Genomic DNA, 13965 nt, shown 5'->3' on the forward strand with positions numbered 1-13965 from the left:
GGATTTCCCCAGAAATACCAGGGGCTGGCACAAGTCATGTTGTTATTACTCCCAATCAAATCATGGGGCAAACTCAGCTCCAAGCTTGAGGCCTTTTTTTTTTCTGAAGGACGGCTCACTGTGTGCAAACAGGGGTGAACCCCCAGGGTCTCCCAGTGAAAAGTTCTAGACCTGCCAGTCACTGGGGTTGGTCCAAGGGCTCCCTCACGGCACCCAGGGGAGGTGCAGGGCAGGCAGACCATGAGGGTCCTTCCTGGGAGCTCAGGCATTCTGACAGGTTGTACTCTGGGAAGTTTGGTAGGTTTTTGCTTCCCCTCCCCACAAGCCTCGTTCTGTGTACTCCACGTGCGGTGGGGAGGAAGGGAGCCGTGTCTTCTCCACCTGTCGTCAGTTGCCAGCATGTGAATTCCAGTAGCTGAGGGTTCAGCAAAGGACCCCAGGATGGACATGGAGGTGGCCCCTTGGACGCAGCCTAAGCCCCAGCCCTGCCCTCTCGGTCCTACTGGGACCTGGCCCTGGGATAGGGGAGGTGATCCCTTTGTCAGACTGCCAGTCCTCACCAACCTCCCAGAATGGTGAGGAGTTCAGGAGAAGGTAGCCCACTACCCAGAACATCTCCATCCCTACCCCCGGAGCTGGGTTGAGGGACGCTTCCCACTTGCCCTTGCAGTCCTATGAGGACCTGGTCCAGCGACTCGAGCCCGTCATCATGGAGCTAGAGCGGCAAGAGAACGTGCTGGTCATCTGCCACCAGGCTGTGATGCGCTGCCTCCTGGCCTACTTCCTTGACAAGGCGGCAGGTGCGGACGCTGCCCCTGGGGAGGTGGGATGTGTGTGTGAGAGAGATTGAAGGGGACTGTCACCTGGGCATCCCTGGTGCCAGCCCTCTCCGTCTGTGTCCACAGAACAGCTGCCTTACCTCAAGTGTCCGCTGCACACGGTCCTGAAGCTGACCCCTGTGGCTTATGGTAAAGAAGCTTCCCGCATGCTGACCTGGTTGCCAGACTGGCTGTCTGCAGGGTTCCGTGGTTTTCTGCAAACCCCTCCCTTGAAAATTTCATTAGAGGCTCATTCCTCCTCCTTCCACCCCACCACCTTTCCCAATTTGCTTTTTAACTTTTTTTTGTTTTAATTCCTGTGGCCACAGGAAGCCTCCCCAATGATCCTTCCTTAACCATCACCCACCCACATGAGGGGCTTTTCTACTGGTTTCTCCAAAATCCCCCAGAAAGCCCCAAGGCCCCCAGGACCCGGACCTGAAAATATGCGCCTCTGCCTTGGGCTCTGCCAGCAGAGGCCTCACGCAACTTCCTAACCTCCTGGGTCCCGACTCCTCCCCTTCAACACTGGTCGAGGCACTCTCACATGGTTGTGCCCTCGGGACAATGACTGTAAAGCTCAGTGGCAGCTGAAGTCATCCCAGTGCGTGTTAATCGCCTCGTCCCCCTTTGCACTGAGCGCCTGGCACCATGGTGATCCCACCTCAAGTGTGAGACAGGGCTGGGTGCGGGTCTGCTCAGCGTAGTGACCCCTCACTGAGCTAGGCTTGTTGCTTCTCAGACCGCCCTCAGCCCCCGAGGTGGGCCGCTCATCCTCACTGTGGCTCTGCCTGGTGCCCGGGCTCCTCGGCGAGCCTGCGCTGGGCAGTGGCCCAGAGGCTCGGGCCTGACACGCTGCCTAGTGCTTCCTCACGGGGCCTCTGGAGCTGCCTAAGGTGGGAGGACTGGAGTGAGGCTGAGGCGTCTGCTCAGCCCTACAGCACCGAAAGCCTCCTCCTGGGAGAAGCTTCTACCCCTGTGGCTCAGCTGCCTTTCAGGAGGGGGAATGGATTTGCATCTTCCCTTTGGCAGGTTGTAAAGTGGAGTCCATATTCCTGAATGTGGCGGCCGTGAACACGCACCGGGACAGGCCTCAGGTAGCAGCCGGGTCACTGCTGGGGTGGTGGGCACGTTCCTGGGGGTCCAGACACAGCAACCACCAGGGCCAGGCCCAGCTGGGGCACCTACTGAGTGAGCTAGAATTCTCTGTCAGGGTGACGCTGTGGCCAGAACAGAGGCTAGAGGCCTACAGCGGGCAGGCGCTTCCATGTCCCACCAGCCCAGGCCTCATGAGCACCTGTCCAACTTGAGCACCTTTAAAAAGTAAAAATGAAAAATGTCCTGCTTTGTTGCGGAAAGGGCCGTGCAGAGGCTGAGGGTGTCTCGGTGCTGCGTAGAGACCTGCCTGCAGAAGGACACGTCTCTGTTCTGTGTTCCCCCAGCGTTAAAGATAGAAGCTCCTTGAAGTGTTGTCCAGAAGCACTTCAGGCCCGTGTGGGATCCTTCTGCCATGTTGGTTTCCTCTCCCACTGAGGCCAAGAGCAGGACCGCCCCTCTGGGCCCCATTCCCAGAGTCTGTTGCACCAGGAAGGCTCCTGGGGCCTTAGTCATGCCTCTGCCATCCACAATGGGATGTGCTGGGCCTTGGGCCCCTGCCCAGGGTGCGGGCCTTGGGCCCCGCAGGCTGAGGTGTGTGGGCGTGTCCTGTTTCCTAAGGCTGCTTCCCCTCACCAGAACCAGTCATTGTGTAAACCTCTTCCCTGTTTGCCCTGAGAGTCCGATGCAGGCCCAGTCTGGCACACACAGGTCTCAGGGGAAGATGTCCCAAGAGGCCCCTCGTGCTGAGGAAAGCCCAGAAGGCGTTGGGTCCCCAGCACTGACGGGGTGATGGTGAAAGAGGCCCCTGGACCCAGCAAGCATCAGGGGCTGGTGCCCCGGTCCATTTGCAGGAGACAACATGACCATGGGGTAGTTGGCAGGCACCCTGCCTGCCTCTGGGTAGGCGCTTCTGAGAGGCAAACTTCTGTTGGCCACAGGTTCTGGGATGGTTCCTTTTAAGGTGGGCAGGATCTCCAGGTCCTGGCCCATCCTTGGGGGCAGGTTGTGGTGAGAAAGGGGCCCTTGGGAAGCCTGCCCCCAGTGAGAATTGCACCTGCCCCTACAATTCCAGTGGCCAGCCCTGTGAACTCAGGAGTGTGGCCATAGGGGCCATGATTCCCTCCCTGCAGATCTGGGCTGTGGCCCAGGTCATTGGTGACCTGCTCCGTTGGACCACCAAGATCAGGGATCACATAGGATCACATAGTCTTGCAGAGTTGAGGGGAGTCTCTGACCCCCATCCCTTAGGCCTGAGATGCCCTGAACTCAGCCGGCTGTGGACAAAACTGGGCTCTGCAGCTGAGGCAGGGGAGGGGGGCTGTTCAGGAGGTGCAGGGGGCCCGGTGCCCCAGCTCTCAGGGGACAGACCAGGCTGCAGAACAGGAGGTGTCCACAGGCTGCTGGGGCCATATCTGACACCTGTCCACCGACACACCGACATAGCTGGGAGGAGGGCACCCTCAGGAGCTGGTCCCCTTCCCGGCCAGCTGTTTCTCCCCACCTGACCCAGACCTGAGGCAGGAGGCGGGGATGGCCTCACTCTGGGTAATGCCTGACCTGCCTGCAAGGAGCAAGCAGGAACTGGAGGTGTCCTTCATCCCCCACCTTTGTTCTGGTGTTTGTCACCCACCACGTGTCAAGAGGCTCTTGACCCCAGGCTCTTAGGAAAGGTCGGGGTCTAAGTCCTGTGGCCGGGGCCCCTTGGGGTGAGAATGTGAGTCCAGCGGCCATAGCGATGAGCAAAGCAGATAGTGGTGACTGTCCTTGGCAAAGGGTCAGTGTTCTGTGTGTTTAATTTTGTGCAGAATGTAGACATCTCTCGGCCTCCAGAGGAAGCCCTTGTCACGGTCCCTGCTCACCAGTGACCGTGTGTCGTCCACTGCGACCCCTGGGCAAGTGTTGATCTCTGCGGACGAGGTCATTCCAGGCCCTCTGGTCTGTGTGACAGTCACCACACAGGAACACCCTCAAAGCCATGCATGGCTGGTGGCACCCAGAATCCCAGTCCCAGCCCACCTGTTTCCTTGTTGACAGTGTCAGGGTTGTATGCGGTGCCCAACCTGCTGCTAAAAACCACTTGGCCTGACTGCATCTGCACCGGGCTGGTGAGAGGTTTCCCAGCCCCTGATCCTTCTGTTCTCTCTTACCGGCCGGGTGGGCTTTGTGAAGTGTGAAACCCAAAAATGTGAAATGGAAAGCACTTGCTGTGATGTTTCCACCCACTGAGGCCGAGCTGCCTGGGTAGACCTGGGGACCCCTGCCAGGGCTCTGCTGCCCTCTCTCTGGCCACTTCCCGAGCCAGAGGCAAGGTGTTCACGAGCTGCTGCTGCCTCAGTAAGCGGGAAAGAGCCATCCCCATCCTGCCTCGCCAGGGACTGAAGAGCTTCCACCAAGGCAGCCACCTCCTCTGGCCAGGCCCTTGGGTCCGTGCGTCTGCATTTGTGGACTCTCAGGAAAGCAGTGTGTTCACTTCAGCACATGGGAATGCACAGAATCATGCAGGGAGCAGGGTGTTTGCGATGACCCCTTCCCAATTATGCCTACACTGGAATACTCGTGGGGGCTGGTAGCCAAGGCCACCCCTCTCCAACTGCTCTCATGGTGCAACATGTAAAGAAAGACGTGAAGACGGGACAGTTGTATGAGTCGCCCTTCCCAGTGCTCGAGGGAGAGGCTGCCCTCCCATCTTCCTCTCCCGGCCATGCCCCTGGGCTACCTTGCCCGCTGCTGCCTGTGTCCACACAAGAGGGTACACTGGTGGCAGGGACCTGCATTTGCTGTGAGGGATTCGAAAAAGCTTGCATGGTCCTGCAAAGTCTGTCCTGGCGTTTGTCGACCTCTACCCACGGGACTAAGCACGGGAAAGCCCAGAGCTGGAGGCAGCCCCGGCCAGGGCAGGATTTTCCCAGCTTCTGATTCTTGTACACAGGAGCCTGATGAAAACGACCTCGGGAAGCCTGCCATCTGTCACGCCCCTGAGTTCTTTTGGGCCCAGGGAGTTGGGCTGGGCCGTGGGTTCTGGCTCCATTTTGTAGCTGGGAGAACAGGCTGGCCAGCAAGTTGTGAGGCTGGGTGAGGAAGTGTGTGGATTTGTAGTTGGATGCGCTGCTGTCCATAGATGGTGGTCCTTGGTGAAGTCAGGCCCCAGGATCCTGTGTCCCTGGCCCAGGCTGATGGTCTCTCGGCATCAAGTGCCACAGCAGCTATGGACAGACGTGGGTGGAGAGATATCCAGGACAGAGCCGTGGCAGTACCCTCCTTCTGGACTTATCTCCTGTCAGAGCCCCAGGCCCCTTAGACCCAGGGCCAGAGGACCACGCTATTGCCTTTGGGATGTGGGGACTGCAGCCTTTGCTTCCATGTCCGCCAGAGTATTGGTGACTTTTGGTCATGTTCAGTTGTTGGCCATAGCAGGTCCCTTTGGTCAGCGGCATGTACATCTAGATGTCACCACCTCTCCAAGACCTCAGGCTGGCTGAGGTGAGACCAGCGAGGCCTTTTCTCTCTGTCCAGAGGGCAGCCAGGAGCTACTGGAGACATGTCACAAGGACTGGGATGGGGCAGAGGGAAGTCTGGGATCCCAGCAGGGCTCACCCGGAGCCGGCTTTGCAGGGGCAGCCGTCCACCTGGCTGGCTGCCCGGTTGTAGCTGGGACGGTTGATGTGCTCCTGTTGCAGACATGTTTCCTGCTCACCCTGGAATGGATGTTGTTGGATCTCGGCCACACGTCACACTGTGTCCAACATTCTTTGCAATAAATACTTTTTAAAAAAAGAACAATCTAAGGTTGTGTTGTGTGGCCAGCTCGCCACTGGTGAGGTTCTTTCCAGCGGCTCTGCAAACCCCTGTGCTGCGCTCCCTCCCAACACGTCTGTATGGGCCCTTGGTCCAGCTCCCACCCCCATGACTACCCATCCCTGGAGCGGAAACTGTCTTGCCCTGGAGTGAGCCCTGGGCAGGGCCCGGGTTTTCCCTGGGCTGACCTAGGTTGCTGGGCCCTCACCACTGAGACAGAAGCAGACGTAGGGGGGGATCTGGGGTCCCTGGAAATGTGGGTCCCAAATACTGGCATCCCTGGAGAGGGGAACCAGAGGCTGGGTCGAGGATGGAGGGCCTGCATAAGGCTGTGGGTGGAGTGTGCTGGCTGATTCTCTGCTGTTCTTTGTCACTTCTGGCGTGGGGAAGATGGTGACAAGAGGTACCCTTTCCTATGCCTTAGAATTTTTTTTTCCTTTTGCATTAAAAAAAATTTATTGAAGTATAGTTGTTGTTTTAAAAAAATAAATGTTTATTTATTTTTAATTTTGGCTGTGTTGGGTCTGTTGCTACGCACAGGCTTTCTCTAGTTGTGGCGAGCGGGGGCTACTCTTCCTTGCAGTGCGTGGGCTTCTCAGTGCCATGGCTTCTCTTGGTGCAGAGCATGGGCTCTAGGCGCACGGGCTTCAGTAGTTGTGGCACGTGGGCTCAGTAGTTGTGGCTCATGGGCTCAGTAGTTGTGGCTCGCGGGCTCTAGAACACAAGCTTAGTAGTTGTGGTGCACGGGCTTAGTTGCTCCACGGCATGTGGGATCTTCCCGGACCAGGGCTCGAACCCGTGTCCTATTGGAGTATAGTTGATTTACAATGTTGTGTTAGTTTCAGGTGTACAGCATAGTGATTCAGTTATATGTATACATGTATTCATTCTTTTTCAGATTCTTTCCCATATAGGTGATCACAGAATATTGAGTAGAGTTCCCTGTACTATACAGTAGGTCCTTGTCATCTGTTTTATATATAGTAGTATGTATATGTTAATCCCAAGCTTCTAATTTATCCCTCCTCCTCCCCATGCCTCAGAATTTTGTTGGACTTTCCACACCTGCCCTGGGGCTGGGGTGTTGCAAGGGTTTTCCTCCATGGACATAACATTGCTGGCATTTGCCTTTCCTAGTGTGTCAGGGCAGAGGGTGGCTGTGTCACAGTGGATGACAGGAACCCCTTGGGCTTCATCCCCAGGCTCAGAGTGATATCAGCTATGACTGTCTTCCTGGTACGTGAGGTTGGGGGACTGCTGAATGGTCCCCACCCTGTCTCCGGGCATAGAGCTCCTGGAGTGGATACCTGACCTCCTTAGAGGCTTCCTTGCACTTTCTGAAGAAGGTTTTGCAGATTTTAACAGCAAAGCCACAATAGAAGGAATGAAATATAACACTATAGAATTTTTCTTCAGGTTCACTGTTCTACCACAACCTAGAAAGAGCGATTATATATGGTTAGGTTGAAGAATTTTGTAGCATTTTGGGTTGCTAGGAAACAGTGGCCATCAGGTAGGATCAGAGGATATTTGGATAGAATGAAATATTGTTACAAAGGCAGAGGTTTCAGCAACATTTGAATTATATTTATAATATGATTGTATATTATATATTAATAAAATATAATTATCACCTGTAAAGGCGAGTTGCCATGTTTGGTTTAGACCAATCATTATTCATCCCCTGGGACTGGGCACATTGTTGTTTAAACAAAAACTGTTCTATTAAAAGTGGAAAATGGGGTAGACCACAAGTGGTATCTGTCAAACCCTGGCTAATGGCCACAGGTCTCTTTGGGAAGGGCTGTGGGGAAAGTACCAGCATGAAGCTGGGCTGTCTTCACAGGGCTCACCTTAAAGGGCACCCACCCCACTTCCTTCAAGGGCCCCTGGGTTTGTGAACTGATCTTATCTGGAAAATTGGTGAGAGATCCTATCCTCTGCAGTCAGGTCTCTGGTGGTCAGCCCTCTAGTTCTTTTGTCATACACATCCAGTAGGGCTCTGCTGGCTTCCCCATCAGTTTTTGTCTTAGGGGCCTGGTGCTCCTGCCAAAGATCCTGGTATCTGCATTGAAATCAAGGAGGCATTTCAACTATAGTGTCTCCAACCAGAATCTCTGACCCGTGGACAGCCGTGACTATGGTACTTATGGGTCAAATTGTGTCCCCCAAATTAATACATTGAAGACCTAACCCCCGGTACCTCATAATGTGACCTTATGTGGAAATAGGGTGGTTGCAGGTGTCATAAATTAAGATGAAGTCATACTGGAGTAGGGTGCGCCCCTAATCCAAAATTCCCTAGCAACTTCAGAGACAGCTTGAATCCTGCTGACATCCTGGCTTCAAGCTTCCAGCCTCCAGAACTATGAGACAGTAAGTTTCTGTTGTTTGAGCCACTCAGGGTGTGGTACTTTGTTACAGCAGGCCTGGCAAATGGAAACTTCTCAGCGATGAACTTCCTAGGGCCTTGGTGAAGGACTATGTTCTGGGTCGTCTCCAGGGACTCAGGGAAAAGGTGAGTTGTCCCTGATAAATTCAGTCCAACATTTATTTTGAATGAATGAGTGAATCTTCCTGAGGCATGGCTGTACTAGCTGTGTCTCCTCAGCCTGCTGGGGTTGCCAAAGGCTTTCCCTTCATCCTGGCCGGATTTCCACTGCCTTTAACTCCAGCCAGGCAAACGTCCACTCTGGATGCACCCCCCATTTCCCTGGTCACCTGCTGACAACTTTATCAGTTGGAGGAAACTGACTCTGCCCAACATAATCAGAAATGGAATTTATGCAAATGAACTTGTGTAGCTCCCAGAACCACCAAGGACACAGGAGGACAAGACAAAGAGGCCATGCCCAAGTTACAGTTCTGCTTTGGCAGACACTGCATGCTGCTACCCGGCTGCCGTGACCCCCACCACTGCAGAGGCTCTGGTCACCAGCCTGCTAGGCACACTCCAGGGAAGGTATGTCTGACTCTAGGGAAGGTACATCTGATTCCAAGGAGGGTACATCTGATTGGCTGGACCTCGGGCAAAGGAAGCTGGGAAGTGGATGTCTGGCATTTCTGCCTTCTGAAATGGAGGAAGGGAGCCCAGGTGCTGGTGAAGAGGAATGGCAGGAGAGCTGTGCTCTACTTAGCTCTCATGCTCCTGGCCCTGTGGGTCAGTCCTAGGCTGATGCCACCCATACCCTGCCACCCACACCGCGGGACACTGGGCTTTCTGAGCATCATTCGGTATTGCTTTGGCCCCATGCAGAGTTCCCATATGCAGCTTGACTGCCACATAAAGGTCCCAGCAGAAAATAGTCTTTTTAAAAAATATTTATTTATTTGGTTGCACTGGGTCTTAGTTGCGGTAGGTGGGCTCCTTAGTTGCGGCTCGCTGGCTCCTTAGTTGTGGCATGCGAACTCTTAGTTGCGGCATGCATGTGGGATCTAGTTCCCTGACTAGGGATCGAACCTGGGACTCCTGCACTGGGAACGCAGTTTTATCCACTGAGCCACCAGGGCAGTCCCAGAAAATAGTCATTATTAACACTGTGCGTTTTTGAGGAGAGTCCGATAAAGGGGCTGTTTACAGAGCTGTGGGTGAATTCGGGTGGCAGCACCTGGGGCTAACATTGGGAGCACTTTCCTTCCCTAGGCCTTGTGGACTGAAGAAAAATGCACAACCTAAAAGTTGTGTGGGACCTTACTGAGGACTAAAGCCCAGAAGACAGCCTCTCAGAAAGCTCTGAGGACTTGCTCTGAAGAGATAAGGGAGGAGCCAGGATCTACAGGAGTTTTTTGTGGGAAGAACAAAAACAAAAATATGTAGTTGAACATCAAGATTACTAACCACAAAGAACAGACATCTCAAGTTAATGTTTTTCTATGTATGGGAACATGCAAGGACCTGGGTTCATTGAAATTATTCCTTTGATATGCATCTTAACTATCTAGGGTCAGTATCCAAAGCACAGAACGCTTCCTGTTTTTCTCCATCCTGAATTCCCCTCAGGTGCACCATCCGTGGGTTGCTGCAGTGGCTAATGGCTTGATTCTTGTAGAACTGGGATAGCGGGCAACATTCTTTGTTTACAGAAAAGTCAGGCAACATTCCCTGTCCACAACCCACAGGGTCAAGGCCCAGGAGGGGAAGGGACCCAACCCCCGAACCCCACTCCTGTTCAGTTTCTACTGTAATCTGTCTACCAGAGGGATCTCTTATATCAGTCACTCCCTGGGGCTCTCAAGATAAAAACCTCAATTTCTCAGCGTTATGGCCCTGAATGGAGGGACAGGCCGAGCTGTGGCTGTGAGGGTGGAGCGGGTGGTGTTGGCGGTGGGGTGTGGTGTGTCTGAAGGCCCACAGGAGCTTTGGGGTAGGAATAGGGAAGGAACAGCGCCATTCATGCACTCTCCTCCCACCCTCTGACGGATCTCCTGCAACTTAACTGCCTTCTGTTGACTTAGCCTGACGACTGACTATGAGGAGGGAGAAAGAGAAAGAGGGAACCCCAGGACAGAGTGGGATAGGGGGTGGATGTGGAGGGAAAAGTAGAAGATGGGCCTGAACATGCATCTACTATGGGCATCAGCACTAAGGTTGATGTGGTTGGTAGGGAGGTAGATGCACAGACAGCTATAGTCCAGCATAATGCGTGCTAGGGCAGTGGGAGTGGGGGTGGGTGGAACCCACAGAGGGGACTGGGGAGGCTGAGGCAGCCCATCCCCCAGGGGGAGTAGTTTCCGGGCTGGTGCTCAGGGGAAAGTGGTCAATGGGCTAAAGGAGATCCTTTATTTCCTTTTCCAGTTATTATCTAGCACCTGCTGTGTGCATGGCCCTGTGTTGGATACAGAAAACATAGTCCCAGCCTCACTTAGCCCGCAAAGTAGCAGAAGGCACCCACATAACCCAAGGTTTGGTGCTGGGCTGGGGGGTCACAAGGGCTGTGGGAACACTGAGTGGAGCCCTAACCCAGACTTGGCATCTCGAGAGGCTTCCTGGAGGAGGAGGTGTTTAAGTTGGGAGCCAGAGGGGGTGGCGGAATGCATGTGGTGTGTGCTGAGAGCAAGGAAGCACAAGGAGCCCCATTCAGTGCTATGGGACTGAAATCAGGACTTTGTCTTAAGAGATACAGGGAGCCATTGCAGGGTTTAGAGCGAGGGTGTGTGACTGATTTGTACTCTAGGGAGATCCACACAGGAAGCATTGGGGGGAGCAGGTGAGTTCAGAGCTGGGTCAGTGGTGGGTAAAAGAATGTTCTGGAGGTGAAAGTGACAGAGCGTGGAGAGAGTTGGGCAGCATGCCTGGGTGACCAGGCAGAGATGGGGACAGAGGTTTGGGGACAGTGAGTTGCCCATGGAAGCTGAGGAGGTCTTTGGGGATGGAGTTCTGGGAGTCCTCAGGGCAAGTATGGTGGTGGATGGGTGCAGACTCTCGGAGGCCAAAAGGGCTGGGAGGGAGGGCAGGGCAGGGTCCACTGTGCCTTGGGATGCTGGTGGGTGGTGAGCATGTGAGCAGTGGGGAGGGCCAGAGGAGAGGTGTGCGTGAGAGGTAAGGTAGGTGACAAACAGATGGTCCAGGATATCAGCAGGCAGTGTGAGGGAGAAATACAGAGGGAGAGGGTGAGGACATAGGGGACGGCCTGAGGTGCCACCGGCCTGGGACAGGACGACAAGAGGCACAGGGGGCTGTGCCCTGAGATAAAGTGTGAGCCTTTCAGGTAGGCCAGATGGGGAAGGGGCACAATTTAAGGTAGGGTCTGCCTCAAGCAGGAGGGGAGGGCACCTACTGGAATGAAAGGGGGTGGGGCGGGGGCTGATAAGAAAGTTTGTCTGAGGGGGCGGAGCCAAGCACAAAGGTCCCCAGCTGCCGGCCCCTCACCTGTGGCCTGGCATTGTTTTGCTGAGCTAGTCCAGCTGGTCTGGGTCCTTACATGGACGTGGTGGGACTCCTCAGTCTTGTTGAGACCCCGAAGTTTGGCACAGGGAGATTGGTTTCTGTCCGGGAGAAGCAGATTTCCTCGGGCAACCTGTGGAAGTGACAGTTTCCAGCTTCACAGGCCTTGTTCACAAGGACCCCTGCCCGTTCCTGCCCCCAACTTCACCCCCCCCGGAACACACACATGGGCACATGCATGCTGGATGTGTGGCTGTGACTTCCAAGCTGCTGGGTGTTCCTGGCCTCACCCCCTCCTGCACATGCACAGCTCTGGGTGGGTCCTGGAGCCGCCACTATGCTCAACCATGAAGGTTTAACATGGGTGTCTTTGAGGTGTGGGAAGATGAGGGGGCATGAGGGAACCCAATACTGAAAAGGTCAGGGAGGACTAGGCCAGGACAGAAGCCCCTAGATGGGGATGAGAGGCCAAAGGCAGGTGATGGGAGGTGAGAAAGGACAACTCTTAGCTATAATGGCCTATATGGGAAAAGAATCTTAAAAAAAGTGGATATATGTATAACTGATTCACTTTGCTGTACACCTGAAACTAACACAACATTGTAAATCAACTATACTCCAATACACATTTATTTATTTATTTATTTATTTATTTATTTATTTAGGCCACGTGGCATGCGGCATCCTAGTCCCTGACCAGGAATTGAACCTGCACCCCCTGCGGTGGAAGCGTGGAGTCTTAACCATTGGACAGCCAGGGAAGTCCCCCAGTAAAAATTAGAAGAAAAAAATGGACAACTCTTAGGAGTTTGACTGAGGGCAGGGACTGAGTTATGAAGAGAAACCAAATCTGTGGGAGGCGGAAGGCGGGGCACCCATGGTGTGGAACAGGCCTCAGAAGGTGGCTGGCGAGGTGGACATGGAGGGGAGTGTGTGGTGGCCACTGTGCGTGGGTAAGGGGGACCTGGGCGGCGTTCAGCTTCAGACTGAGGGGGCAGAGGCAGCCAGTTGGGACGAAGCTGGGCTGTGTCAGGGAGGGGCCTCATCCTGCCTGGGGTCAGTCACCCCTCTGCCCCCACAGTGTGCTCAGCACAGCATGCTGAGTCTTGAGTCCCTCTGGCCAGTGGTGAGGGGGATCATGGAGGACCCAGGCCCAGAGGAGGACCCTAACCTCCTAGGTCTGGGGAACTGCACTGAGGACATCCCGAGTTGTCTCCTTGGGCCTCACTCCTTGTTACGTGAAGCCCCCGCCCTCAGGTGAGAAACGTGGTGGCATGCCGGATGTACACACTGGCTCAGGGACCTGGTTAGTGTGATACTTCATGTTTTCTGCCTTGAGTGTAATGAGTTTAATTAACTGTGGCAGGTGCAGAGTGGGCGGCAGGTCAGAAACCCTGGGCAAAAAAAGAATGCTTGCCATAGACTGGATGTTTGTGTCCCCCAAGATTCACATGTTTAACTGCTGACTCCCAAGGTGATGGTATTTGGAGTTGGTGCCTTGGGGAAGTGACTAGACCATGAGGGTGGAGCCCTCATGAATGGGATTGGTGCACTCATAAAAGAGGCCCCAGTGAGCTCCTTTGCCTCTTCTGCCACCTGAGAACACAGGGAAAAGAAGTCATCTGTGAACTAGGTAGGAAGTAGGTTCTAAATGGACACAGATGAGCTGATACCTTGATTTTGGATTTCCCAATCTACAGAACTGAGAGAAATAAATGTTTGTCATTTATAACTGAATCTATGATGTTTTGTTATAGCTGCCCCAAGGGACTAAGACAGTAGTCCAGCTCCCCATCCCTGACTCTGCAGGGACTCGTTACTGAGAACCAAACTTGGGTCTGCTGACTTGAGTGCAGTAAAGCCAGTCTACTGACTGTGGTGAAGGAAAGTGCAGCATTTATTGCAGGGCGCCAGGCAAGGAGTCCAGGGCAGCTAGTGCTCAAAACACCCCAAGTGGGACTTCCCTGGTGGTCCAGTGGTTAAGAATCCGCCCTCCAATGCAGGGGACATGGGTTCAATCCCTGATCGGGGAACTAAGATCCCACATGCCACAGAGCAACTAAGCCCGTGTGCCACAACTACTGAGCCCACACCACAACTAGAGAGAAGCCTGTGTGCCACAACTAAGACACAATGCAGCCAAAAATAAATAAATATATTTTTTAAAAACTGTTTTAAAAAACACCCCAACTCCCCATGGGTTTCAACAAAGTGTTTTTAAAGGCCAGGTGAAGGAGGAGAGTCACAGGGTATGTGATCAGCATTGCACAATTCTCTGATTGGTTGATGGTGAAGTAACAGGGCCATGTCACAGGTGTTAACATTATCAATCCTGGGGCTAGGCGCTCATGATCATCAAGTAGTTAATTT

General features: G+C 54.0%; 1 protein-coding gene across 7 annotated transcripts in view; it reads left to right on the forward strand.

Moving 5' to 3' along the window:
- PFKFB4 (6-phosphofructo-2-kinase/fructose-2,6-biphosphatase 4) overlaps positions 1-8183 on the forward strand; it is a 43012-nt gene extending 34829 nt beyond the window's left edge. For 4 of the 7 annotated variants that reach the window (XM_082637227.1, XM_082637232.1, XM_082637226.1 and 1 more), the window contains 2 exons: positions 671-800; positions 906-1840. In XM_082637227.1, the coding sequence (XP_082493353.1) occupies positions 671-800; positions 906-1132 (357 nt within the window). In that variant the 3' untranslated portion in view covers positions 1133-1840. The other 3 variants (XM_082637231.1, XM_082637228.1, XM_082637230.1) reach the window with 2 other exon arrangements.
- The last annotated feature ends 5782 nt before the right edge of the window (positions 8184-13965 follow it).

Source organism: Mesoplodon mirus (assembly GCF_964341445.2).
Source record: "Mesoplodon mirus genome assembly, chromosome: 12".
In the NCBI taxonomy this organism is placed as follows: Eukaryota; Metazoa; Chordata; class Mammalia; order Artiodactyla; family Ziphiidae; genus Mesoplodon; species Mesoplodon mirus.